Here is a 27816-nt window from a genome sequence, read left to right on the forward strand (position 1 = left end):
AGATCACTCGGGAGGTAGAGGCAGACATAGATAGAGTTTCAGGGAGATAGTTACACCTAAAAGTCAGGAGGCAGGTAGCTGGGTGACTGTTAGGAAAGGGAAGGGGGTTAGACAGAAGGAGTAGTGCACCCCTGTGGCCATTCCCATCAACAATAAGTATACCATTCTGGATACTGCTGGTGGGAATGACCTACCAGGGACAAGTTGCAGTGGTTAAGTCTCTCCCACTGAGGAGGGACCCTCATCTCAGATAGGAGGGAGGGAAAAGAGGAGAGCAGTAGTGATGGGGATTCATTAGTTAGGGGGACAGATAGAAGATTCTGTGGGGGGGGGGAAGAAAGAGAGAGAAAGAGAGAGAGATCGAGAGAGATCGAGAATCCCAGATGGTCTGTTGCCTCCCTGGTGCCAGGGTCTGTGATATCTCAGTTCTTGATGCTCTCAGGAGGGAGGGAGAGCAGCCAGATGTCATGGTCCATGTTGAGACCAATGACATGGATAGGAAGAAGGAGGTGGTCCTGCAAAGAGAGTTTAGGGAATTAGGTGCAAAGTTAAAGGACAAGACCTCTAAGGTTGCAATCTTAGGATTGCTACCAGTGCCCCATGCTAGTGAGGCTAGAAATAGGAGGATCATGCAGCTAAATATGTGGCTAAGGAGTTGGTGCAGGAGGGAGGGCTTTAGGTTTATGGATAATTGTTCCAGGGAGGGTGGGATCTGTTCCAAAGGGATGGTTTACACCTGAACTGGAAGGGGACTAACATACTTGTGGGTAGGTTTGCTAGTGCTGCTCTGGTGGGTTTAAACTAGATTTGTAGGGGGAGGGGAACCAGAGTGTTAAAGAAAGTGAGGAGGAAAATGATCATGAGGTCTGCAGGTATGGACAGAAATCAAAGGTTTGTACATGATAGTAATGTTCTCAGGTGCATCTATTTCAATGCAAGGAGTATTGTAGGTAAGGCAGATGAGCCTAGGGCATGGATTGGCACATGGGATTACAATGTTATTGCTAATAGTGAAACATGGTTGAAGGAGGGGGCAGGACTGGCAGCTTAATGTTCTGGGCTTCTGTTGTTTCAGACATGATAGAGGGGGAGGAGTGGCATTACTAGTCAGGGAACAGATCACAGCTGTGCATAGACAGGACAGCCCAGAGGGCTCGTCTACAGAGGCCATATGGGTGGAGCTGAGGAACAGGAAAGGTGTGGCCACACTAATAGGGTTGTATTATAGACTGCCCAATAGTCAGAATCGGAGGAACAAATCTGTAGGGAGATAGCAGACAGATGTAAGAAACAAAGTTGTAATAGTAGGGGATTTTAACTTTCCACATATTGACTGGGACTCCCACACTGAAAGGGTTGGATGGCTTGGAATTTGTCAAATGTGTTCAGGAAAGTTTTCTAAATCAATATATAGAGGTACCAATGAGAGAGGATGCAATACTTGATCTCCTATTAGGGAACCAGGTAGGTCAGGTGACAAGTATGTGTAGGTGAGCATTTTGGGTCCAGTGACCATAATGCAATTAGTTTCAAGTTAATTATGGATAAGGACAGGTCTGGTCCTTGAGTGGAGGTTCTAAATTGGAGAAAGGCCAATTTTGTGGAAATGAGAAAGGATCTAGGTAGGGTGGATTGGGATGTTATTTTCTGGCAAGGATGTGCTCAGTAAATGGAAGGCCTTAAGATGAAATTTTGAGAGTGCAGAGTTTATGTTCCTGTCAGGATTAAAGGCAAAGGTAACAAGCAGAGAACCTTGGTTTTCAAGGGATATTGGTGAGCTGGTTAAGAAGGAGAGGTGTATAGCAGGTATAGGCAACTAGGAACAGATGAGGTACTTGAAGAGTATAGGAAGTGTAAGAAAATACAAAAAAGGAAATCAGGAAGGCAAAAAGACATGAGGCTGCTTTGGCAGATAATGTGAAGGTAAACCCAAAGAGTTTCTACAGGTATACCAAAAGCAAAAGATAGTAAGAGACAAATGGTCCCCTAGAAGATCAGAGTGACCATCTATGTGTGGAGCCTCAGGAGATGGGGGAGATCTTAAACAGTTTTTTGCATCAGTATTTACTCAGGAAACTGGCATTGTGGGTATGGAAGGAAAGGAAACAAGCAGTAGTGTCATGAACACAGATTAAAAAGGAGGTACTTGATGCTTTACAGCAAATAAAGGTAGATAAATCCCCAGGGCCTGACAAGGTATTTCCCTCGGACCTTGAGAGAGACTAGTGTAGAAATTGCAGGGGCCCTGGCAGATATATTTAAAATGTCCTTAGCCACAGGTGCAGTGCCAGAGGACTGGAGGGTAGCTCATGTTGTTCCATTAAGAAAGGCTCAGAGTAAACCAGGTAATTACAGGCCAGTGAGCCCTACATCAGTAGTGGGTAAATTATTGGAAGGTGTTCTGAGAGATAGGACATAAGTATTTAGAGCCACACCTAGAGTACTGTGTTCAGTTCTGGTCACTTCATTGTAGGAAGGATGTGGAGGCATTGGAGAGGGTACAGAGGAGATTTACCAGGATGCTGCCTGGATTAGAGTATTGAATATGAGGAGAGGCTTAAGGTGCTAGGGCTTTATTCACTGGAAAGGAGGATGAGAGGAGACATGATAGAGGTATATAAAATATTGAGAGGAATAGATAGACAGTCAGCGCCTCCTTCCTAGGGCACTAATGCTCAAGACGAGAGAGCATAGCTTTAAGGTTATGGGTGGGAGGTTCAGGGGAGATGTCAGCGGGAGGTTTTTCCACCCAGAGTGGTTGGTGCCTGGAATGCACTGCCTGGGGTGGCGGTGGAGGTAGATACATTTGACAGGTTCAAGAGCTTGTTGGATGGGCATATGGAGGAATGTGAGATGGAGGGATATGCGGGAGGAAGGGGTTAGGTAGTGTGAGGGTGGTTTGATGGATGGCACATGGTGGGCCGAAGGGCCTGTTTTGTGCTGTATGGTTCTATTTGGACAGCCAAGGGTTAAAGATAGTCAGCATAGCTTTGTGCATGGTAGATTGATTAATGAATCTTGGAGTTTTTTTTTTGAGGAGGTCACTAAGAAAGTAGATGAAGGTAAGGCTGTGGATGTTGTCTACATGGACTTTAGTAAGACCTTTGACAAGGTCCCACATGGGAGATTAGTTCAGAAGGTTCAGTCAATGGGTATTCATGAAAAGGTTGTAAACAGGATTCGAAATTGGCTGAGTGGGAGAAGACCGTCATTGTGGATGGTTGTTTCTCAGATTGGAGGCCCGTGACTAGTGGTGTGCCTCAGGGATCTGTGTTGGGGCCATTGTTGTTTATTGTATATATCAATGATCTAGAAGATAATGTGGTAAATTGGATTAGTAAATTTGTGGATAACACTAAGATTGGAGGTGTAATGGACAGCGAGGAAGGCTTTCAAAGCTTGCAGAGGGATCTGGACCAACTGGAAAAATGGTCCAGAAAATGGCAGATGGAATTTAATGCAGACAAGTGTGAAGTGTTGCATTTTGGAAGGACAAATCAAGGTAGGACATACACAGTAAATGGTAGGGCACTGAGGAGTGCGGAGGAACAAAGGGATCTGGGAGTTCAGATACATAATTCCCTGAAAGTAGAGTCACAGGTAGACAGGGTTGTTTTTAAAAAAAAAGGCACTTGGCATCCTGGCATTTATAAATCAAAGTATGAGTATAGGAGTTGGAATGTTTTGGTGAGGTTGTACGAGTCATTGAGACCAAATTTAGAATATTGTGTGCAGTTCTGGTTGCTGAACTACAGGAAGGATGTTAGTAAGATTGAAAGAGTGCAGCAGAGATTTACTAGAATGTTGCTGGGTCTTCAGGAGTTGAGTTACAGGGAAAGATTGAACAGGTTAGGACTTTATTCCTTGGAGTGGAGAAGAATGAGGGGAGATCTGATAGGTTTACAAAATGAGGGGCATAGACAGTTAATGCAAGTAGGCTCTTTCCACCTAGATTAGGAGAGATAAGTATGAGAGGACATGGCTTTAGGGTGAAAGGGGAAAGGTTTAGGGGGGAATATTAGGGGGGAATATTAGGGGGAACTACTTCACTCAGTGGTGGGAGTGTGGAATGGGCTGCCATCTGATGTGGTAAATATGGGCTTACTCTTAACTGTTAAGAGTAAATGAGAGAGGTCTGGAGGGGTATGGGCTGGGGGCAAGTAAATGGGACTAGCAGAATAACGTTTCAGGACAGACTAGAAGGGCCGAATGGCCTGTTTTCTGTGCTATAGTTTTCTATGGTTCTATTACAAGGCATGGTCACAAGTCTCTTCCAAGGTAGGGGTATTGAAAACAGAGGGTATGGGTTCAAGGAGAGATGGAGTTTTAAAGGGGATCCAAGGGGTTTATATCCCACCTTCCCCCTAGGAAGGTTGACATCTGGAACTTGTTGCATCTCATTCCATTTCTGGCAATCACTGAGTCATTCAGACACAAATGGGCAAGGCATAGAAAGATAGTTATTGTGGGCAGGTGGAATGTGTAGATGAGCAAAAGGGTTAGTATAGGCCTTTCATGTTCATTTATGCCATACAACTGTCTAATTTGTTTTGTTTCAGCCTATTAACAATGTGCTCATTAGATACAGCACACCAATTAAAGGTTTAACATTGGTGAATAACTGATTTAGCCACCTTATGATTTATGATTGACTTGTCTCAGATTTTAACCTGTATGGAGATCTGTAACTGTAAAGATTTTGAAGCAAATCTTTCTACTTCAAGGGTAGAGCTTCCATCTTTACATTACCTCTGGTACCTCTACAAAGGCTTCATTCATCATGATCTGGTTCCTGTGTTCTGCTGCAGTCAACTGCAAGTTGGCATGAGCTTTCCTGCATCAGAAAAGTATATTTTAATATTTTAAGTTACCTTTGGGAAAACTTTCCTCCACCCCAAAGTTTGGCAGGAGTACACAGCCAACTACTTCATTACAAATAACTGCTTCAATCCACTATCAAAATCCCTACCACTTCTTTACCTTGGCTGGGCTGTTAGAAGTGGGAAGACCTAGTTAGAACTTGAATGGAAATGTTAAGCACGTTCTAGAGTTTCAACAGCTGACAACTAGAAGGTAGTTTAATACACTCAAGTTGAACAAAGATCAGGCCAAATTTCTTTCCTGGCTGGGGAACCCTTCTGTTTATTGATTTTTGTCATGGAAACTAATTTCTATAGATGTCTGTTCCTTTGTTCACTTGCCCTTTAAAAATATTGGTATTCCCTTTAATCCAAATGTTAGTTATTAAATATTTTAAAGCATTTAAATACAAACCTTTTTCCAGCTATTTTCTTCAAGATTAATGCTCCAACAGCAACAAGCAGAATCACAACAAGTATTCCCAGAATGATAGGAACACTTATTTCTGGCACCACCTGGTGCTCACAGAATCTTCCAGTGTAACCTTCTTGGCATTGACACATCATCAAGCCATCAACTATGTAGCATTTCCCATGCATGTTGCACAGTTCAGCTGTACATGAACCAGATCTTCCTATTTCAGTTGCATTGAAATCTCCAGTCTGGTTTGCAACAGGACTTTGTGTCATTGTACCATGATGCAGAGAAACTCCATAACTAGATGTGACTGGAGTGGTATCTGTGTGAGAAAACCAACTTTCTCTGAAGGTTGTGGGACTGACTGGAAACCATCTTGAAGTGGCCATTTGTTGAGAGGAAACTTCAGGTGTAGAAATATTGGGAAAAACTGTGCTCATCTGTGTTGGTCCCTTCCACACATCACCTGTGAAAATAATTTGAATTGCAGTGCTAGACAAAATGCAGATCCCCAGAAAAGCCAAGGAATAAAACACCATGAATTCCCTACATTTTGGATTGGGTAGGTTCCTTTCCACGAGAACAGTTATCACATTTGGCTTGTCTGGAGGTGCTGATCTCTTGATATTCATTTAATTTTGCAGTCACTGGCTTTTCACCCATTTGCACTAAATGTCCAAACACCTGAGCATGTCATACTTGAAATTAGTGTATAGTATTCAGTGCACAAGGAAGTGCTCTGCATGAGGAAAGATTGTGACCATTTTGCAGAACTTTTCCACCCACTGGAATAATTAAACTGCCAGTTACCTGCTAGATATTCCCATTCCAAATTGTTCTGTACCTCCATTGATGCATAGAACTAAGCTTGGTATGCACCACCATCAAAGCAGTTGGCAACATTGAACAAAGGGGTTTTGATAGAAGGTAAAGCTATTCCTGTTGGCAGGATATGTAACTAGAGCAGGCAGCCAGAGGGATATTATGCAATAAGTTATGAACCAGGTTGAATTTCCTGAAATTACACAGGAGGCATTAAATTGCAACCATCAGAAAGTGGCTACATTTGCAGAAGAGGGTTTATGGCAAAAGAGCAGGACAAACTATTGCTTTTTGCAAGAGCTGGCCCAAAGGCTTTCTAGCCAAATTGTAGAACACAGATTGTAAACTGGACCAGCTACTGAAATTTGAAAGAACTTACATTCCATTTCATCTGATCCATCACCACAGTGTTTTTCACCATCACACACTTGCTCATTCAAGATGCAGCTGAAACCATCAAGGCATGGCCAAGTCTGTTGTGGACACTCCACAGCTTCACAAATACCATCATTGACAAGGCGATATCCTGCGGAACATCTGCACGTTCTACCTCCAGGGTATGCTAGGCACAAGTGGCTGCAGCCACCATTTTCCTCAAAACAGAAATTACTTCCTGCATTAAATTTAGAAAATGATAGTATATTTTAGTGCACAAAACTGCAGGTGGTAAATCAGATCTGAGGATTTAAAGGGAAAATAGGAAACATTCAAAAATTTAGGTGTTTAGGTCAAGATCATGTGCCTATGTTTGACAGTAGACTTCTAGTTTAGAAGATGCAAGTCAAACAACCAATTTGATTACAAAATTAGAATTTCAGGTTTGGTGATATTTGTTTACTGGGCCATTCCCAAGGTACAGGGGAAGCAAGCACCTGCTGGAGTATACCCCAGTTCAAGCATCTGGTTAATGGCTTGTTGATAGACACTTACCTTGTTGTCTGTTGTATACTTTAAGGCCAATAATTTTCTGCTCCACTTCAAACCACTGCTGCTCCTTCCCCATTTTATTGTACCACAGTTGCGTGTAACCTGTCAAGAAACATCTTAGAATTATGATTCAAGCCACAAGCTAGAAATCATGGTTAGAATGTCAAAACCCTTACCATTGTGTACTATTGTCCAGAATAGCACATTCTCCCCATATGCAAAAACAGAATGAACACCAAGGCCTACTTTAACTTCTTGGAATTCTGAACCATCCAATAGAACACTGTCAATAGCATTATTATCTGTGAAGAACAAAGTTAAAGCTAGTCATTTGAGGTCAGGATTAGTCTTCACATTGGAATCTGACATTAGAGTTCAAGTTTGAAAACTGCAGTAGATAATCCCTCAATAGCAGTCTTGCCAAGTGCAAATACAGCAAAATTCCAATCACATCAAATACCAAGACTTGTCTGGCACAAATAGACTGCAGCCAAGTATGGGATTTAAACTTGATTAAGAGCAAGATGCTAAATGCATTAGTGTTCAGAGGCATAAATGCCAATTATTCTCTTGCACAGAATTTTCCCCCAGCACCCCTTCCCTCCCCCCCCCCCCCCCCAAGTGAGTTTAACCAGTTTTCAATTCCACTGATAGGTCATGGGGCCATCCAAGTGCAATCCAATTTAAATATTCAAAGTGTTGAATGTTGTGCAGTATGTTACTTATCAGAAACAAATGGAGCAAGGAGTTACAAGTCATGGCACTAGCCCATTCAACCGGAGATAATTAATGGTTTGCAAAACATTTTGTTAGCTTAAGATATAGTGCTCATAATTTAAGCTAGACAAGTCTCAATGAGGACACCATAACAAAATATTCCTGCAAGTTTTAGTGTTTTGGTGGAAGTACAAACATCTACCATAATAGGCCAAATTTAACCAGAATTTGTATCCAGGCTTTTGTCCATGCAGATATCAGAATGAACACCTCTCCTGGCATTAAGCCTGGTTGAGCAGGATAATTCAAAACTTGCTTGAAATTTACAGTCAGACAGCATAGTATCAGCAAAAGATACTCAAGCAGAATAGACTAGTACAAGCTCTAGTCCTTAACTTTATCTACCATTTTTTTAAAATTTAAAAACTTTACTAGCACTTGCCCAAATCAATCCAATAAAGCCGAGTGCCAGATTCTGTAATGACCAGACCAGTTGGAAATCGACACTTTTTCCAAACAACTTTGCGTTTCTGTCCATCCATATGAGAACATTCAATCTTTGAACTATCTCCTTGGTCTTCTGACCCCCACTCTGAGAAACACATGATGCTCAAAGGTGGATGTAATACAAGTGAAGTTGAATGACTGAGATTTTCTATTAACACAAGTCGATAAAGTCCATTTACAGATGCCATTTCAATTACACAAGGTTTGCTAGTGATCCAGTATAGATTTCTACCTAGCCAGTCCACTGATAAAGAGATGATCTCATTATCAAGCTGGAGAATCTTCTGCCAAGAAACATTAGACCCCATCACTAGTTGTCCAATAAGGCCTTGATGAGAATCTGCAAAGTAGACCACTTTGTCTTTCCAGGCATAATCAGCAGAAGACACTTGCTTGTTAGTCAGTTGGTGGACCAAGTGTTCTGGCAAAACCTTCGATTCTTTATCTTGCAGTAGATGCTTTAAATATATCTAGAAGATTACAATATAGTGAAGTTAATGTCAAACTAACAGATCTTTAAAGTAGCAACCAAGGCAAAGCATTACTTTATTAAAACTGGATGTTGCACACCACAAATATGAGCAAATTTTTAAACTAAAAGTACTGTAACAGCTTGACTTATTTCAGTTAGTGCAACCTGAAAAGTTCCACTTTCAGTAATAGAGCATCTTTAATATACCAAATCATATCAATCCAAAAACAAAGATTTTCCCCATGCAGCTGGGTCTTATGTCATTTGGGCCAGAAATATACAGATTGCCACAGTCATACATCACAGAATGAGCCCTTTGGTCCAACACGGCCATGTAGACCATAAGGCGTTGAGGGAGACAATTTAGAAAATTGAACAAGTCAAACATTGCAGACCTTCACATCTGATGGCAGGTGGGCTCTAAGAACCTGGCTCTACATTCACTTAGTCCTGTTCTTCACTAAATGTGAAGTGTACTCCTTTAGTTTAGCTCTGGAATCATACAACACTAAATTTTGCATATTACTTGCTACAGTTCAACACTTGAACTTCAATTTGGATGTAATGTATCTTTCAAATTTATTAACTGATACTTGAGTATGCATCAGTCCAGTTGCCATTTTGCATGTCATGTCTGATATCAATACAATTAGAATTTGTCTTCCAATAATAAAATTACCTATTTATTCCTATTATCCTGCCCATAAATCCAACCCAGTACATTATCAATCTGCTCCTTAAAGTTGAGATTATCTTCAGTGTCACCCCTTAAAGCAGCAAACCACCACCCCCCCCCCCCCCCAGTTACGATATCAAGGCTAAGATTTCCTTTCAGCTTCCCTTTCATAAATCCATTCTCTGGGTAGTCCCAACTTTTTCTAAGCAACTATTTTGGATTCTAGTATTTTTCATACTGATACCAGGTCAATTCTTGTTTAGTTGGATTTCCTCTGGTTAGAGGGGAAGATTTTCTACCTTCCAACTGCAATAACTATTTTGGAATTATGCCATGTTGGATAGCAACTTGTGCATTTTTCCTCTATAGCCATTTTTCAAAGCTTTGTTGGGGTCATCCATATCTGGAGCTCAACCTTTAGTCCCAACAATTTCTCAGTTTTAATGCTACTTTCAGCTCCCTATTCACCATTTCTAGAGGTTTTTTGTGTTTAAATTCTCTATACCACACCAAATACATCTTCCATTTTACAAATCAATTGAATCTTAGTTTCTGCTTCTTTGCCTTAAGGTCACTTTCAAATTCTTAAATTTTACAAATCCTTGAGTAATATTGCCAAAGTACAAAAACCTTCATCCAATACTTTTTAAAACTTCTTAGCCATGGCTGTACCACATGTTTCATTGGGTTTTTGCAAAGGGATGTTTGCCATGAGTAGCCATGACTTGACAGCTTTCCTTATTGCTTGGGAGCAGTGCCCAAGTTGCAATATGTCATCTAGACAAGTTATTTGACCATTCCCTTCTGGTTATTTGAATTAATTTACCAGCAGACATTTTCCCCTCCACATGGAGCTGCTATTGCACCTGCAGTGAAGTACAAAAACAAGCTTCCACAAATGTGTGAAGGTTAACTGCTGAAGCAGTTTTGTCCAGTTACTGTTTACTTCCAAGTAAAACCATGGAGTCTTCCAAGAATCCATTTCAAAGAACAATTGGAGTATGAAGCCTCTGCAGGTGTCTTCATTGAAAAGGACAGCTTTCAAGAAAGTTCTAGCTTGTGACCTTGCACCTTATTGAACTACACTTTCTCTGTAGCTGTGACACTTTACTCTGTACTGTTATTGTTTGTACCTGTACTACATCAATGCACTCTGTACTAACTCAATGTAACTGCACTGTGTAATGAATTGACCTGTATGATCGGTTTTATAAGACAAGCTTTTCACTGTACCTCAGTACAAGTGACAATAATAAACCAATACCAAGCTTAATTTTACTTCCTAAAGTTTTATACTTGGGGCCATTTGAAGCACTAAGTGATTGCCATTAAAATTTTACAATTGAAAGTTGATAGATCAAAGTGCATAAGAACTAGAGCCAATATCAGGAGCATAAAATGAATACAATGTAAATGATTCTTTTTGCTTTGTTAGCCTGCAAGGGAAAAAAAATCTCACCTGAGTGATGACAGTGGGAGAGATCATCAAGAGAAAAGGCTCATCTGATTTTACACAGGTTAAATCATCATCTGCCAGCAGCATTTCTGGCCCACAGTGGCAGCTGCCCTTTAACCCAGGTCCCAATAAACAGAAGTGTGAACAGCCCATTTTTTCACAAGGATTTAAAGTCTCTGGTTGCAGCACTTCATGCATGACCTGCAGATTAAAACCTCAATGTTACTTAAAACCCAAATCACTATTTTGCCAGAAGTGCTGGATACTGGACATGCTCAAGTCCAGTAAAGCAATTAGACTTCAGATCAGCAGTGAATCGTGTTCCTCTAACATGCTGCCTGACCTGAAGTTTCTCAGCATTTGAATTATTTGAGGAGTCACAGTACAGGTTAATGAGATGGCCCCAACTCTTAGTATCAAACATGTCCCTCAAATCATACATTTAGGACTCAAGTCATTTGGTTCCAGAGAGAATTTTGGAAACCATGCAGTCCAATCTCAAATTAGTACAAATTTTCCATTTTATTTTTCTTCCAGTAGGTCTCAATTCCTCTTTTTGGGCAGGGCAATGGCAGGAAGATGAGAGCCAAGTTCATCATGTTTACTTTTGGTCAATAGCAAGGATTTTTGTTGCAAGTGTAATGTTCAAATGTAGCCTAATGTCCACTTTCAAACTCATTTCCAAGAACAGTTATTTGGTTCCACTGGCGATATTGGTGACAGTTATGTTACTGGACCAATGGCCAGGGTTCTAGACCAGTGATCCAGAGAATAGTTGGAAATGCACTAAGGCAGTTGAGTGAGCATTTACATTCAACTAGTTGAAGCCAGTATAAAAGCTAATCTCAATGGAAAGTACAAAATTGTCATTGAAAACCATCTGGCTCAGATTTCCTTCCCTGAAGGACATTAGTCATCTTAGTCTGGTTTGACTCCACCATGCTTGTGGTAGACTTAGTTGCCTCAGTTCAGGTGAAATTATAAATGAACCATTTCTGAACAAGAACCTTGGATAAAAGTAAAGATTTTAACAGACAAATTTCCTTCTTGCAGTACAAACAATACCTTCAAATTATATGGTTGATCATGTTTCAGGAGTACAGTTCTATTCTTTCCAAGTCTCTTGTCAGCTTTTTGAATACTTCTCAACTCCACATCAGACCAGTACATGTCATCTTCAAATACAGTGATACCAAATGGCCTCTGAGTATACGCCAACTGGAAAAACTGATTAAAAGTGGTTATTTAAAACCTTATTTTACCATTAGTGAATTAACTTTTTTTTAAAAAAGTTAACAGTACCTTTATCCTAGTGCCATCTAAATTAGACACACCAATACAATGAAGTTTTCCATCAGCCCAAAACAGTTTCCAATCAAGTAGGTCAAGTGTCAAGCTGGTTGGCCATCCAAGTCCATGCTTGATAATTACTTTTCTATTTGTTCCATCCATGCCTGCTCTCTCAATGTGGGGCTCACTTCCAATCTCAGCCCAATACATTAATCTACATTGTAGAAAACTGGATGCAATCACCTTGTTATACATGAAAATTGGTTCCTTCAAAGTTTCATAGGAGGACAAGTTATGACAGAGCAAGCTAAGTAACACATGCCAAATAGGAAGACAATCTAGTTCAGAGTGGCATTACAAGTCTTAAGTGATCATCCTGATAGTTTTCCTGGGGAGAGGATTTCTACCTGTTCATTTCAGATCGCTGCTACTCTAGGGGTACAACAATCCTGTCATTCTAATTGTCAACCATCCTACCACAGGGTATTGATCCTTCCCACCTAGTCTCAAGATTTTAGGTACGTAATTTAAATCTGTCTAAAAGCACCCAGCTACCATCTCATAACTAGTTCTCCAGACTTGCAAGGTCCTCATTTTCTCTTCACCTTCCCTTGTACCATTATATCCTTTATACAAGTTGCCCAATAATCACCTCTATTCTTATGACCCATGTCTACCCCAAACTAGCCTCAATTCCTTCAGGGATCTGTATGTACACTATAATCCCCTTTCCTCTCTGCACCCATTTCCTCTTCCCCCCCCCCCCCCGCAAGCTACACTTTCCTTTCCTTCCAAATGCATTGTCTATTTACATTGGACTGATTAGGTGGGCACAAAGTAGCAAATGGAATTCAATCCATTGCTATGTTGCTCAGGGCCGCATTGCCATTTTCACCCAGTTTCAAAAGAGCAAGCCACTTCAACACCCCAGCTGTTCTGATCCACCTGCCAAGACAGCCTTAGTGCCCGAAATCCATAATGCATGTTATTCTATCTTCAACCTAATTACTAATAAATTCACATCTAATGGCTTTGAGCAATTCTGCATTTCAAGCCATTGGGTTTGCTTGGCAAGTTGAGTGTGACATTTCTCCCCCTTGGGAATTCCAGATGCAGCCAAGTTACTAATTTAGTCAATTTAATGTGCATTTTTAAGGCAAAGATTTGCAGATAGAACAATTTACAACTGCATTTCAAAATTTAGGACTTACCCATTAAGTGGTTGCAAAACTAAAGAGAGAGGTTGATCTATAGCTGTGTCAATTACAACCACATGTTCTTTAATTTCATGCCATGTAGAGTTTAAATTTACTGCCAGAATATGACCAGCTGCTCCATCTGTCCAGTAAAGGTTTCTGCCCACCCAGTCAACAGCTATGCAGTCAGACTGGATTCCTGCAAAATAAGACTACAGGTTTAACAAGCAAAACTAACAAGTTTGGATATCACAAGGTTATATCAGTAGAAAGTCTCTCCTGTTCATCCCCTCAAATCTTAATATTGCTCAGTATCCTTGATTTGAGATCTTAAGCATTAAACATTTAAAGTGGAAAAGCCTTTAAGCTGATCATGCCAGTGCAAAGTGGAGGCCATTCAACCTGCCTCATGAGCAGCCATCTTACTTCCCTAGGCTGGAAAGCAACATTAAAGTTTGTAAATGAGATGGTAATTACATGGTGGACCATGATCAAATTAATAAATCTTTAAGAATTCTACACTTCTATCAGAATTTCCTGAAGGTTCTACATCAATGCATGAATTAAGGAATTTTAATTTTTTTAAAGTTTTTTTTATTTACAGCATGGTAACAGGCCCTTCTGGCCCAATGAGTCCACACCGCCCATTTTAAACCCAAATTAACCTACCCGTACGTCTTTGCAATGTGGGAGGAAACCGGAGCACCCAGAGGAAACCCACGCAGACACGGGAGAACGTACAAACTCCTTACAGACAGCGATGGGAATAGAACCCCGATCACTGGCACTGTAATAGCGCTGTGCTAACTGCTATGCTACTGTGAAGATTCCAAAATTATCATTTAATGAACATTTAATATTAGATGCACACATTTCAGAGGAAGAAATAAAGAAAGCAATTTCTTCAATGAATTCAGGTAAAACACCTGGTCCCAATGGGTATACAGTTGAATTTAAATCCTTTTCTGATCTTCTTTCTCCCTGGTTAGGTAAAATATTTTAAAGATGCCCTATCAGCAGGTAAATTACCACAATCCTTTTATGAATCAACTCTTTAATTCTTAAAAAGGATAAAGATCCTACTGAATGTGCACCTTACAGACTTATTTCTTTATTGAATGTAGACTCCAAAATATTGGCTTCTAGACTAGAAAAGGTTCTTCCACAAATTTCTGATGACCAGACAGGATTTAAAAAAACACTATTTGCATTTTAATATTAGGTTAATGAATATTGTATATACCCCTTCATCTACAATTCCAGAATGTGTTATCTTGCTAGATGCTGAGAAGGCATTTGATAGAGTTGAATGGGAATATTTATTTAACATGCTTGAGAAATTCAATTTTAGCCCAAATTTTATACCTGCAATGAAATTGATAATACCATACACCTTTGGTGTCAATATTTAGACATCCCTTTTTCAGGCTTTTGAGGCACTAGACAGGGCTGCCCTTTAAGTCCTTTATTATTTGATATTGCCTTGGAACCCTCTTCTAACATATGTGATATCACTGTGGAAAGGGGATGCATAAGATATCACTATATGCAGATGACCTGTTACTTTACATCTCTAACACTGAGAAATCCATTCCTGCAGCATCATCACTGCTTGCTCAGTTTAGTGTTTTCTCTGGTTATAGATTAAATCTTAAGACCAAGCTTCTCATTAAATATGAGAGTCCCAATTTATAGGCAATTACCATTTATATTAGTGACTAATTATTTTATTTATTTGGGTGTTAAAGTTACCAAGAAGCACAAGGATTTATTCAAAGTTAACTTTTTACCTTTAATTGATCATGTTAAACGATTGTTTACTAACTGGTCCCCATTGTCTCTATCATTGATGGATTGAATTAATGTGGTTAAGATGAATATTTTACCAAAATTTTTGTATTTATTCCAGGCGGTTCCAACCTTCATCTCGAAATCCTTTTTTGATACTATTGATTTTAAAATTCTTTCATATATGGCAGAATAAAAAGGTTAAGTAAAAAATATTTACAGAAATTAAAAAATGATGGCAGTATGGCTTTGCCTAACTTTAGATTTTACTACTAGGCAATTAATATTAGATATTTAATTTTCTGGCACAAGATTTAGATGTAATTCAATGTCCCCGATGGGTGTATCTTGAGTCTGTGCAAGGATTTTCATTAACTTCTATTTTAGGAGGCTCACTCCCTTTTGCACTTACTAAATTGAGTAAACAAATGATTAACTCAATAACTAAACATACAATATGAATATGGTTTCAATTTTGTAAGATTTTTTGGATTGAATAAATTCATTTTATCAAGTCCTATCCAATCCAAATTTCTTTCAACCATCCAGAATTGATTAGCTTTTTCTTTATGGAAAATGAAGGAAATAACATGCTTTTTTGATCTATTCATTGATAATTGTATTTATTAGACAACTGTTCAAAAGACAATTTGGCTAGATCACATTTTTTGATTTACAGATCAAATTTTTTAAGTTATTTTACCTACTTTTCCAATACCACAAAATTGAAATTACAGAAAAAATTTAGGTTTTAATCCTTATCAGAAGGGCTTGATAGCAATAATTTATGATCTGATTATGAAAATATGTCTAGACATTTGATAAAATTAAGAATGAAAGGGAAAGAACTCCAGATACTTTTACCTATAGAGATGTGGAAGAAAATTCTCCAGTTAGTTAATACATCTTCAGTGTGCTAGACATTCTTTGATACAGCTTAAGGTGGTTCACAGGACCCACATGTCTAAGTTAGCCTGTTTTTAATCACCATATAAATCCTATGTGACAGATGTAATTTGTAGGTGGCTTCCCTGACACGTGTTTTGGTCCTGCCCTCTTTTGGAAAAATATTGGAAAGACATTTTTAATGTTTCAATTGTATTGAATATTGATTTACAACCTCATCCTATTACTGCAATTTTGGGTTACCAATGATGGATTCTGGCCATTTATCCACTTCAGCTTGTTGTATGATTGCATTTGTTACATTAATGGCCAAGAGATCCATTCTACTTAAGTGGAAGGATCCTATACCTCCTACTACATTTCAATGGTTTTCTCAAACTATAATGTGTTTAAACTTAGAAATATTAGGAGTGGTACTGTTGATCCTTTGCTTAAATTTGAGGAAGTTTATAGTCTATTTATTCAGTATTTCCATATTATGTAAGCAGACCTTTTTCAAATCCCTTTCAATAACCTCTTATATGAATATAGAGGAGCAGAGCTAATGACAATTATTTTGTTTTAAACCGAAGAAATAACAGTCCAGTTTTTTTTTTTGAAGTTTTTGGTTTGCTTGTATTTTTTAATTTTGGGGGTTCTTTTTTCATATAATTAAATTTCTTTTCAAATTCTTTTGTATCATGTTCACTTAGCAAGAGATTGGGAGGTTCAGATTATATATTTTACTCCCTGTGTATATGTCAACTGTTATTATTGTAATCCTGATCTCTTTGCACCTTGTGTATAAAGACTATTGCTATGTGTATTAATTTGAAATTTAATAAAGAGATTGAAAAAGAAAAGCAACAAGAACTCATTGATATCACACACAAAATGCTGGTGTTGATACCATCAGGTTGGAGGCTACCAAGATGGAATGAGGCATTGCTCCTCATTGCAGTCAGCCTTGTAACAGTATAAATTGGCCCAAATTGTGATGGTACAAATATGATCTTTAAGCAAGCAAAGGCCTCCATATTTACTAAAATTTTACTGAGGCCAAGTTTGTTCTAGCTATTGCAATCTCATGCCTGACTAGTGGCCATTTTCACTAAAGCATGTCATTCTTTAAGTGTGTACAATTAAATTCAGATCTATATTCAACATTTATCCTTCAATGCTTTACCATTCAAGACTTCATACTTAATCTCAAGTTGTAGTGCAGAGTACAATTTCCCAATAATTTACCCCAGTTCAATGAGATTGCATATTTAAAATAATTCAGAACACTGGTACAAATATGAGTAGGCCACTTGACCCCTCAAGTTGCCCTAACATTCAATGTCATCACTGATCTATGCTGAGCTCAAGTCTGATAGTTCCCCATCTTCAATACATTTAATGATCTGGCCTCCACCACCCTTGGGTTCTGGAGAATTCTCTGTAAAATTATTCATCTTGGTTGTAAAAATCTGATTTATTAGCTACAAGCTGATTACTGGAAGTACAAAATAAACAGGAAACAGGAGTCATTGAAGGGAACAGTTAATTGAAAGGTCAATGAACTGAATTGTTAACATTCTTTTCAGATGCTGCTTGATCTGAGTGTTTCCAACATTTACAGCTATATCAGAAAGTAAACTTTGATGGTTATGATACTAATACAGCTTTGAAATTAAAGTTCAAGATAAGCTGTGTTTCTTAACTGACCTTTGATCAGCATCCCCTTATCATATTGGTTCAGTTTCATCCAGTTTATACTTTTAGAATAAGTGTCAGACCAAAAGATTACTTGTTCCTTCCAATCATAATCCAATGGGAACATTATATTCTTTGCAACAGCAGAGATGATGTCCTTTTTATCACTGTGTAATCCATACAGTAGGATATCATGGTGAATGGATGCAAGAAGAACCGGCTCAGCACCTGCAATGATTACAAAGCAAATTTTCTTAGAGTAAAAACACTAATTTTTTGATCTTACATAGAAGTGATCAGAATTATATTCTACTGGCACCAAACAAGCTGATTTTCATTACAGCTTTTGATAGGCATACTGGAGTAATTGGATTGCAAAGTGCTCTAACCTCCTTTGGAGTGTTGATGTACTTAGGTATTGGGACAAGAATTTGGCACAAAACACAATTGGATGTGACAGATGAATGGGAGAAATTAGATCACTGAATTTTACAAACATTGTAACCCTGATTGCAAATTTAGCATTAAAGTACAAAGTCAGACCTATATAGGAAGGGAAATTACATTTATTGGGGATGCAATCAAATAGTATTGCTATGGACTTGCTATTAGCAGTGGCAGAGTGGATTGAGGGTTAATAGAAGTAGGAATAAACTGGTTCTTAGGCTGAGACCAACTGAGCACCAATCCCTGTGGTGCTTCAATCACCAACTTCACAATGTTAATGATTTCTCCCGGGGACCAACACTTCCATGTTTGCAGATGAAATAAGTGGGAATGCAAGCATGTGTAAAGGCTTCAAGACAAACTGAATGACTGGTAACAAAATGCCAAGATGGAGGAGTGTGGAACTATTTAAAGTTATTAGCAGAAGGAAGTGTCAAGTATTGTTTAAAATAGTGATATTGGGAAGTGTTTAAAGAGGCATAGATACTATACAAGTCACTGAAGTTAACATGCAGATGTTTCAGGCAATTAGGAAGGCACATGGTAGCTTGGTCTTTCCTGCCAGACTAGTACAAAGTTAAGACATTAGGTAACCACACAGGATTGAAACCTAGTTATATAGGGCTTTGGTGAGAATACACCTGTAAGTATATCACTAATTTTGCTCTTCTTTCAAAGATATACTTACAGGGAATAGTGACAATTCACCAGACTTGTTCCTGGCAATAGCAGCTCTACCATCTGACAAGATAGATTAGGCTGGGTCTATTTTAAGAATGAATGGCAATCTTTGAAATTACAACATTCTTGGAGGGTGCACAGCAGAAATGTTTCTGCAAGTAAGGAGTCTGGAATTGTTCAATCCCAAAAGGGCAAGCTAAGGGTAGTAAACCTTGAAACCCTGGGATTGACAACTCTGAATTCAAAACAGATTGCTAGTTTTCTGGATTAAAGGAATCAAGAAATGAGATTAGGGTAGGAATAGGAATGATAAAGATTAGCATTATCTTGCAAATGGCAAAACAAGCTGGTGGCTAAGTGCCCCACTCTTATTTTTGGTACCAAACATTTTACCTGCTTCATGGTAACCCAAAGGCTGAGGTGACAGCCATGCAGCAAGTAATTGTGATTATTTCACAAGGACAGTGCAAACTAGAGGGCATATTTCATGCTTGTTGTAATCTGGTAGTGTCCAAAAACCTCAATTCCATCACCCATGCAGCATGTATCTAACAGAACCAATTGCTACAAAGTGTCTCAAAGCCAGGCAACTGGCAGTAAGAATTTATAGCCCCAAAAGAAAAATGTACTTGCTAGTTCTAGGGATAGGCAATACAGGCCTTCTCACAAGCATCCACATCCTGTTAGATTCAAAACTCATGTGGCTCAAGCAAATCATTGGTTTATCTAACTTAAGGGAGCAGCTTGTATGGTACAGCCTTGGTTTGGTTTCACTGCTGGTCAATATTCCAAATTAGTGTCAGGAGTTGTTAGAATGGACAGGTGTACAATATACAGGATGGATTCTTTACAATGGACAGTGCATCTTCTGGAGAATGGGAAACAGAAGGATAATGACTAATCCAGGGCAGGTAAAGCACTGAACAGTTATGGTTAAAAACACTAGGAACTCCAGCATCAGTCCTTTGTTTCTCAGACAGTTGTTGTTAATGCCCAGCAAGTATACTATGCAATTTTGTTTGTATAGTAACCTTGAAATTTAAACTTAAAGCAGGCAATGGAAGCAAGGATGTGCTTACCTGTTACTTTACAGCTCGATCCATCATTTTTCAGCAGATAATGAGGGTAACAGTTGCAGCTGTAGGTTCCATTCTTATTTAGACACATTTGACTGCAAGGTCTGGTTGCTAGTTCTTTACATTCATCAATATCAACACAGGTGTCCAAGTCAGGTGTGAGTTTAAACCCACTTGCACAGCCACACTGCTGCAATAGAAAAGTTAATCCTGGATCAGGTCTAGTTATGCAGCAAATTTCAAATTGCCAGCAGGACAATGAGATTAAATTGTTTCAGTGTAGAAAATTGTGAAGACAAATAATGGCCATTGTTCTACAAGAATGCTTTGTGCAGTGGTGGAAAGAAACAATATCCAATTGAGCACCTGCAGGAGCATTTAAGACCCAACCCAACTGATGACATGTTCTCAAGCCTTCTGTCCAGAAATTACTTCCTCACTGTTGGTAGAATTTTTTTTAATTTATATTCCTTTAGTACAATGAATTTTAAGCAACTTGGTAGGTAAGAGGAGCACCAGTTGTCAGTTCCTCCATCTTCTTTCCTCCCCCCACCCCTGACAAAAGCCACTAATTTAGGAGAAGGGAGATGGTTTTCAATATCATTTCTCAATTGCACCGTGGCATTCAAAGCTCAGTGATGTACCCATGTCCATTGGTGAAAATTGAGGGAAGCTGGCATTTGCTACAAGTCCAGGATAAACAGTGCTGCAATATCACTGCTTCATTACTGGGCTCCATGAGTTCAACAGCCAAGAGAGAAATACTGCCTCCCATTTTACAGCAGCCCAAACTAGAGTAGAATTAGATCCCCTACTCACTTGAAAAGGGACAGTTATTTCTGGTTTGGAGATCAAATTAGCAATTTTAATGCATGACGATTAGAGTTATATCCAGGTAGCAGGCTGACTCAGTAATTCAGTTTTTAAACATAACTGGGGGAGCTGCATTCCATTGTCCTGGTAAACTCTAGGTGTATATGGCGAATCAAGAGAAACTTATTGCTACTCTTCCCTAATCTGCTAGGGATAAATGCAAGCAGAGGTCAGTGTTTGAATCCAACTACTGACCATTGGGTCCAGTTATGAGAAAGTCAGGTAGGAGACAGAAGTCTGGGTAGCAACTTCCCAGAAGTAAATCAATGTTAATCCAAATTACAATACATTTAGCAAATTTGTGCTTGTCTCCATATTTTCAAAAACACTTACAGGCCCATTTGGTGTCTTGAAACATACATTGGTACAGTTTGTGCATTCTTGTGAATCACAGTCTCCACCCTCATCAGAAGCATCTGAACAATCAGACTTTCCATTGCAGACTAAATTCATGGTGATACATTCTGATGTAGCACATTGGAATTCAAAACTTTTGCACCGTCTTGATTGGCCTTTAGACAGGAAGAGGAAAGATTCATTCAAGGTTAAGCTCAATCACTAACCAATGAAACTAAACTCTGGAGTAGGATAACCTAGATAGGTAGAAACTCACATGTCATCTCATCACTACCATCCTTGCAGTCTTTTAGCCCATCACAACGCCAGAAGTCAGGAACACACTGAAAATTACTGCATGTCCATTGAAATCCCCTGCATGGGATCTCTGAAAATTTGCAGTTCTAGAAAGGGAGTGTTTTAGCAACTTTATATTGGTAGCATACTTTAGTATTGAACAAGTTGATATTCAAAGACTATACAGATTGGCATCTGGAACAAAAACATATGCAACAAGAACTCAGCAGGTTAAACAGCATTTGTGGAAGCAAAAGGGGAAAGTTGACATTTCAGACAAAGACTGTATCAGGAGTGGGTGTGGGGAAGGAGGAATCAGGAAAGATTGCCAGTTTGTGGCAGTACATAGCATGTAGATAAAGGCTGGTAAGTGATAGGTGGGACCAGATGGGGAAATTAGCAAGTGAAGCCAGGTTGGTGGTGGGGTCAGGGAGAAGAAAATAGATGGACAAGTGTGAGGGAGCACCACCAATGGTGTGGGTCACCCCAAACTGGAAAATTCAGTGTTCACGCCACTGGGTTGCAAGCTACCCAAGTGGAATTAGAGATATTTGGCCTATTCAGCAATGGAGAATGTGGAGGACAGACAGGTCAGTGTGGGAGTTAGAAGCAGAGTTAAAACGATATGCAACCAGTAGCTTAAGACAACTTGTTTTGCAGAGCACCTGTGCTGTCTGCAGGCACCAAGTTCATGCTTGGTTTCATCAGTGTAGAGGAAGCCACATTGTGAGCATAATGCAGTAGACCAGGTTGTCAGAGGTGCATCTGCCTCATCTGGAAGGGAAGTTTGAGTTACTGGATGTTTTTTTGTTTGAAGTGAGGGTGGGTGAGGGTGGGTGTGGGTGGGTGGGTGAAGAGAAAGTAAAAGGCACAGGTGTTACACCTTCAGTTGTTTGATGGGGGGGGGGAGGGAATGCCAGGGGAGTGGTCAGAACAAATGCATGGGAGATAGTGAAAATCTATGAGGTCTCCATCAACTGTGGCAGAGGGGAAGCCACACTTCTGAAATGTCTGGATTCCAGAAGTTCTAGAGCAGAATTCCTCACCTTATACAAAGACTCAACTAGTTCTCCTCACCAACAGTCATCCACTTGATTCCTCCCTTTGATCAGCAGAAAATGAGGTAGACGTGGTACTCACATGGATCCTGGCTTAGGCTGCCTCTTGGCTACATGGAACAGTCTTACTCTAGTACACCACTCCCTCAGTTTTGCCCCACTACATCAAAAACTCAAGTGCCACATCCTACAGAAGTCATCTGTCCTCTGCCATCCCCAAACAATCCCACATCAGCCCCCTCCTCCCTGCCCCCCACACCCACTTGCTTTCTACAGGGGGTACTTTAGAACTCTGCTCACCCCTTACCCTTCCTGGTCCCTGGCACCTTGCACTGCAACCAGAAGTGTAACATGTCCTTTCACCTTCTCCTCCCATGGGGATACCAAGCCTACCACATCTGGAAAGGCCAGCTGGTACCTTTTCCAACCTGGTCTGTATTTGGTGCTCTGCATTGCCAGAACAAGCATAGATTAGGTGACTGTTTTTGCAGATCACCTGTGCTGTCTGCAATGGTCATAGGTCTGCTGCTTGTATATCATTTTAACTCCTTCCCACTCCTACTGACCCATTCTGCCTTCATTGTTACAGAGAAGCCAAACAAATTGGAAAAGCAACTGCATTCTGCTTGGTTAGCTTACAACTGATACAAATCAAAATTTCAGGTAACCCACACCTCCCATGCTCTCTTAGATGGAGATGTAACTGTTCACCTAGTTTTCTGTTTTGTTCATCCCTCCCACCTGGTTCCATTTACCCATCACCCTCATCTTGTTCCACCCATCTAGTAGCCTATCCCATCACCCTTTATTTACTGCCAATCTTTGTTCTTCCCTCCCAGTCCTGATGCAGTATCTGATCCAAGACATCTTTTACTGCCACAGATGCTGCTTTGACCTACTGATTTCATTCAGTGTTCTGGTTGACATTCAGCAATTTACCCAAGCATTTACACAGATGTAATTGAAGCCAATATTAAATGCAAAATTGTCATACAAAATGCAATTTAACAGGAATACCTTGCATATACAAAGTTTACAATAAGTTAGCCAGTGTTAATAAAGAGTCGAAAGTTTCTGCTTCTTTCGAGAACAACTTTGTTTTCCATACCCAGGTAGCAGATTGTGTCTCAGGGTTGGGGTGGTGGCTGATGGAAGCCAACCACCAAATGCTGCAAGTACAAGAGCTGTTGGGAAGCCCTAGCTAAGCTATGTGCTAAGAACTTATGAAACAGTAAAAGCTAGTCTATTCCTTGGAAGATCACTGGATCTAGTTAACCTGTGAACACAAGATTAGTAATCACAACTGAAGCTGCTGAAGTTTCTCAGTTGCCTCCATTTCTGCAAACCCACAGAAATACCAAATTCAGGGTGTTCCTCTTCTCGCAAAAAGATTAGGATATTTTGCATTTGAGTTACTGTAGCATTTAGTTTAAACAAGTGTACCTGCTCATCCATTCCATCTCCACAGTCTATATAGTCATCACACCACCACTCATTTATTATGCATTCCTTGCTGACAGGACACATGATTTCTCCAGGTTGGCATGGAACTTTCTTGGGTTTGATACAATTGTGCTCATCTGACTTATCCCTGCAGTCATACTTCAAATCACAGCGGAAAGCCAGAGAAATACATTGTCCATCATCACAGGTGAAGTCATCACTACCACACCCTGCATGGAAAGGAAAACAGCAACAAGTCAGAGTCAAATGGAAGGCAACATTTGTAAAGAATTTACAAATTGTACATTTGTGCAAGAATCTACTTGTTTTTAAAATCCAAATGCATTTGACCATCAACTTTAACCACTTGATACCCAAATATTGTACAAGTTTGAAAGTTGTTTTCTCATCTGGAAATGTGGTTTTTTGCAAATTAATCTCAACTATTCATCCTGCTCCTTTTGCTGTGCAACACATCAAATGAGTAGCCAAATCTAGCAGCTTCCCTCCCAAGTCCCGAGTCAAGTGTGACCTAATACTCTACAGCATCATTGCTAACAGGTAATGGGTTAGTGTACATACCATTGGTCAAAAAGGTACACATTTTACAAATTAACCAGGAGAAAAACTAATGCAATCAAAATCTGAAAGAAGGCATAATAGGAAAGTATTGACAGCTTGCTTTTGAAATTCAGTTCCTTGGTTAACTGTCAATTGTTCACATTTTTCAACTAATTACTCATGCTGTTGATCCTTATTCTGCAATTAACCTAGCAGATGTTTCATCTCAATGGATATTCCAGAGCAGAGTCAAAGGTACAGCTGAACATTTATATAATACTATTTCCACTAACATGGTAAATTGGTACACAATACCATTTCAACAGTCATGTTGAATCAACATTGTTACTGGTTTGAAAGGCCATTTGCCCATTATTCCATTTCTAATAAGTTGAAAGCAAGTGAAGGTAAATAGTCAGCATGGAAACAAAAAACCCTCCATTGGAATTAGACTAGTCAAGTTTGATTAATTTTAAATTATTGCACAATCTCTGCAAGGACCAAAACCAAACCAGTTTCAGCTGGGATTGGTACAAACCAGATTAGTCTGGAAGAAACTGAACCAGGGAAAGCAGTGAGCTAAGCAACAGGATTCTAGCCAAAGAACCAGTAATGTTGAAAGCATGAACAAAGGCAAACTACTAACTCAATGAACTGATCAATGTGTAACTAATACAATTAATCACATCAGATTAAATTATTGTGTTTGGATTCTGATCAGTTGCTTTCCAGCAAGGGACACCAAGTCACTGAGAATGGAGTGCTCAAAAGTGGAACACAAAGTGGTAAGGCAGAAGAGGCAAGAACTCCAGGCCAATTCAAGCCTAGTCTTGTGGGGTCTAGCAACATTGCTTTGGTCACTAAGAAATAGGATTGTAGTAGTGGGGGATTTTAACTTCTCCAGAATTAACTGGGATTGATTTAATGCAAGGGGCTTAGATGGGGTGGAACTTGTAAACTGCACTTAGAGAACCAAGTCCTATCTAGTCCCACTAGAGAAGGGGCTGTACTGGACTTAATCTTGGGAAACAGGGGGCAGACAAGTGGAGGAATGTGTCAGAGGGGGGACCAGTGATCACTGCAACTTTCAATGTATGTAGGTTGGAAAGAGGCAAGGATGGTCCAGAAGTCAAGATTCTAAGTTACAGGAAGGTTGATTTCAATAACAAGACAGGACTTGGCAAAAGGAGATGGGGAACTGCCATGTGGATAGACCACCCAACAAGTGATATTCTTGAAGGAGACAGCATTCTGTACCAATATATTCCCATGAAGGCAAAGGATGGGAAGATTAGGGAACCCAGGATGATAGATTGAAAATAGTGGAGACTGATTATAGTGTGTAGGAGAGTACCCAACTTAGAGCAGAGGGGGCCATGAATTAACACCAACACTGGCAGACAAGATTAGGAGAATAATGGTATTTATTTGGTATATTAGGAGCTGGATGATAACTGGAGAAAGAATAGGTCCCTATAGGATTCAAAGGAGCAATCTGTGCATGCAGCCAGGGATTTTAGTCGTTTGGTTGATTATTAAGCGGTAACCGAGTGTATTATGAAAGGCAGTGCATCTGATATAGTCTACATGGACTTCCATGTCCCACATTGATTGCTGGGACAAAAAGTTGAGTACATGGGATCCAACACAAATTGGATTCGAGTATAGCTTGGTAAAAGGAGATAGGGTGATGGTGGAGGATTGCTTTTGTTGTTGGAAGCCTGGTGAACAGTGGTGTACCACAGATCAGTGCTGGAACCAGTGTCATTCGTTATATATAAAGTTTGCTGCAAGTAAGTGTTGTAGGATCATTTTGGGCTGCAGAATTATACTGACCAGCTTGAAAGTTGTGTTGGAGTAATGGCAGATAGAGTTTAATCCCAACATGTGCAATGTGATGCATTTTGGGAGATTAAATGAGATATGAAAACAGGAAATGTTAGGGCCCTAAGGAGTGTTGATTAAGAGAGGTATTCAAGTTCAATCTATTTGATCCCCAAAGATGGCAGCACAGGTAGATGGGGTGAAGGCAACATATGGGATGCTCATCATTAGTCATAGCAGGGATGTTATGTCACAACTTTAAAAGTTTGGTTAGGCCATACCCATATGGGATAAAATTGTTGGAGATTTACTAGGATGTTGCCTGGAATGAAGCATTAAGTTTATGAGAGACTGGATGCCTTCCATGAAGCAGGAGGCCAAGAGATAATTTAAAAAGAGGTACAGGAAATTGAGGGAGATTGTAGACAGCAAGAATTCCCCACATGCTGCTGCCCCCCTCCCACTCTCTCCTCTCCCCTCCCAGTGTTGTCTAAAGGAGGGCACATGGAGAGAATTAGGGGATTTGAGTGGGATTCTCCTGAGGCACAGGAAATGGATGAGAGGCATTCAGGAGCTTTGTTAACAATAGTAGAGGGAAAGCCATGGTTCAAGCAGGAGGAAGGCATTTCAGAAGTACTTGTCTGGAGAGTCTTAGAACAGATACAATGGAGAAACTGAGAAAGTCCTTACAGGAGACAGGGTAGGACAAAGCAGTTGTTAGGTTTGTAATGGATGTTATAGCTAGTCTTTGAGACAAGACAGATGCAGAAAAGGAAGAGTCAGATTGAACATGCAAAAGTAGGGTGAAATTGTCAAGTTATCATTAGAACAGGAAGCAGCACCAACACTGTCATTGATGTACTGAGGAAAAGAGTTAAGGGAGCAGGCCAGGGTAAGACTGAAACAGAGACTATGCCACATCCCACAAAAATAAGTCATATCTGGCCCCATGCAAGTGCTCATAGCTACACCCGTGATCAGAAGAAAGCAAGAGTTCAAGGAAAAGTTGTTCACGTGAGAATATGTTCAGCCAGGTGAAAGGGTACATTGGAGGGGGAGGAACTGGTCAGGCTTCTGGTCTAGCCAGAGAGCCCTCAGACCACTAACTGTTCCCATTCACTCATTGGCCAGATAACCTAGCTTACAGCTTCTCCCCATAGTCACCCTGGTTTTACCCTGTCAGAGATACTTCCCCACCCCCATCTTCCCTGACAAAAGGTCTTTGAACTGAAACATTAACTTTCTTCTATACATGTGGCATGACCTGCTGAGTATTTCCAACTTTTAGTATGGATGGGTACTTAATGGTCCACATGCACATAGTGGGCTTGAAGACCCTTATGCTGTACAACCGCTGTACTTTAGAAATTTTATTCCATTTCCAAGTTTCTAATAAGGTTTCCCAGCAAAGTTGCTCAGGAACAGATTTGTATGCTCCCAGGGTTGCATTTATGTAGGAATCAGGAAGACTGGCAGCTGAACAAAAGTTCAAAAGCTCAATAGCAGGAA

At 39.9% G+C, this 27816-nt stretch overlaps 1 protein-coding gene across 1 annotated transcript in view; it reads right to left on the minus strand.

Annotated features, from left to right (window-relative positions):
• Nucleotides 1–27816, minus strand: part of LOC127572493 (very low-density lipoprotein receptor-like) — a 36756-nt gene that overhangs the window by 3387 nt on the left and 5553 nt on the right. The window contains exons 4-18 of the mRNA XM_052019841.1: nucleotides 23923–24152; nucleotides 21402–21528; nucleotides 21122–21300; nucleotides 19919–20105; nucleotides 17724–17939; nucleotides 13356–13539; nucleotides 12157–12358; nucleotides 11920–12081; nucleotides 10858–11055; nucleotides 8186–8720; nucleotides 7203–7328; nucleotides 7030–7128; nucleotides 6479–6712; nucleotides 5275–5743; nucleotides 4750–4834 (exon numbers count right to left, since the gene is read on the minus strand). Of these exons, the coding sequence (XP_051875801.1) occupies nucleotides 4750–4834; nucleotides 5275–5743; nucleotides 6479–6712; nucleotides 7030–7128; nucleotides 7203–7328; nucleotides 8186–8720; nucleotides 10858–11055; nucleotides 11920–12081; nucleotides 12157–12358; nucleotides 13356–13539; nucleotides 17724–17939; nucleotides 19919–20105; nucleotides 21122–21300; nucleotides 21402–21528; nucleotides 23923–24152 (3233 nt within the window). The remainder of the gene's footprint in view (nucleotides 1–4749; nucleotides 4835–5274; nucleotides 5744–6478; nucleotides 6713–7029; nucleotides 7129–7202; nucleotides 7329–8185; nucleotides 8721–10857; nucleotides 11056–11919; nucleotides 12082–12156; nucleotides 12359–13355; nucleotides 13540–17723; nucleotides 17940–19918; nucleotides 20106–21121; nucleotides 21301–21401; nucleotides 21529–23922; nucleotides 24153–27816) is intronic.

Source organism: Pristis pectinata, chromosome 7 (assembly GCF_009764475.1).
Source record: "Pristis pectinata isolate sPriPec2 chromosome 7, sPriPec2.1.pri, whole genome shotgun sequence".
Taxonomy (NCBI): Eukaryota; Metazoa; Chordata; class Chondrichthyes; order Rhinopristiformes; family Pristidae; genus Pristis; species Pristis pectinata.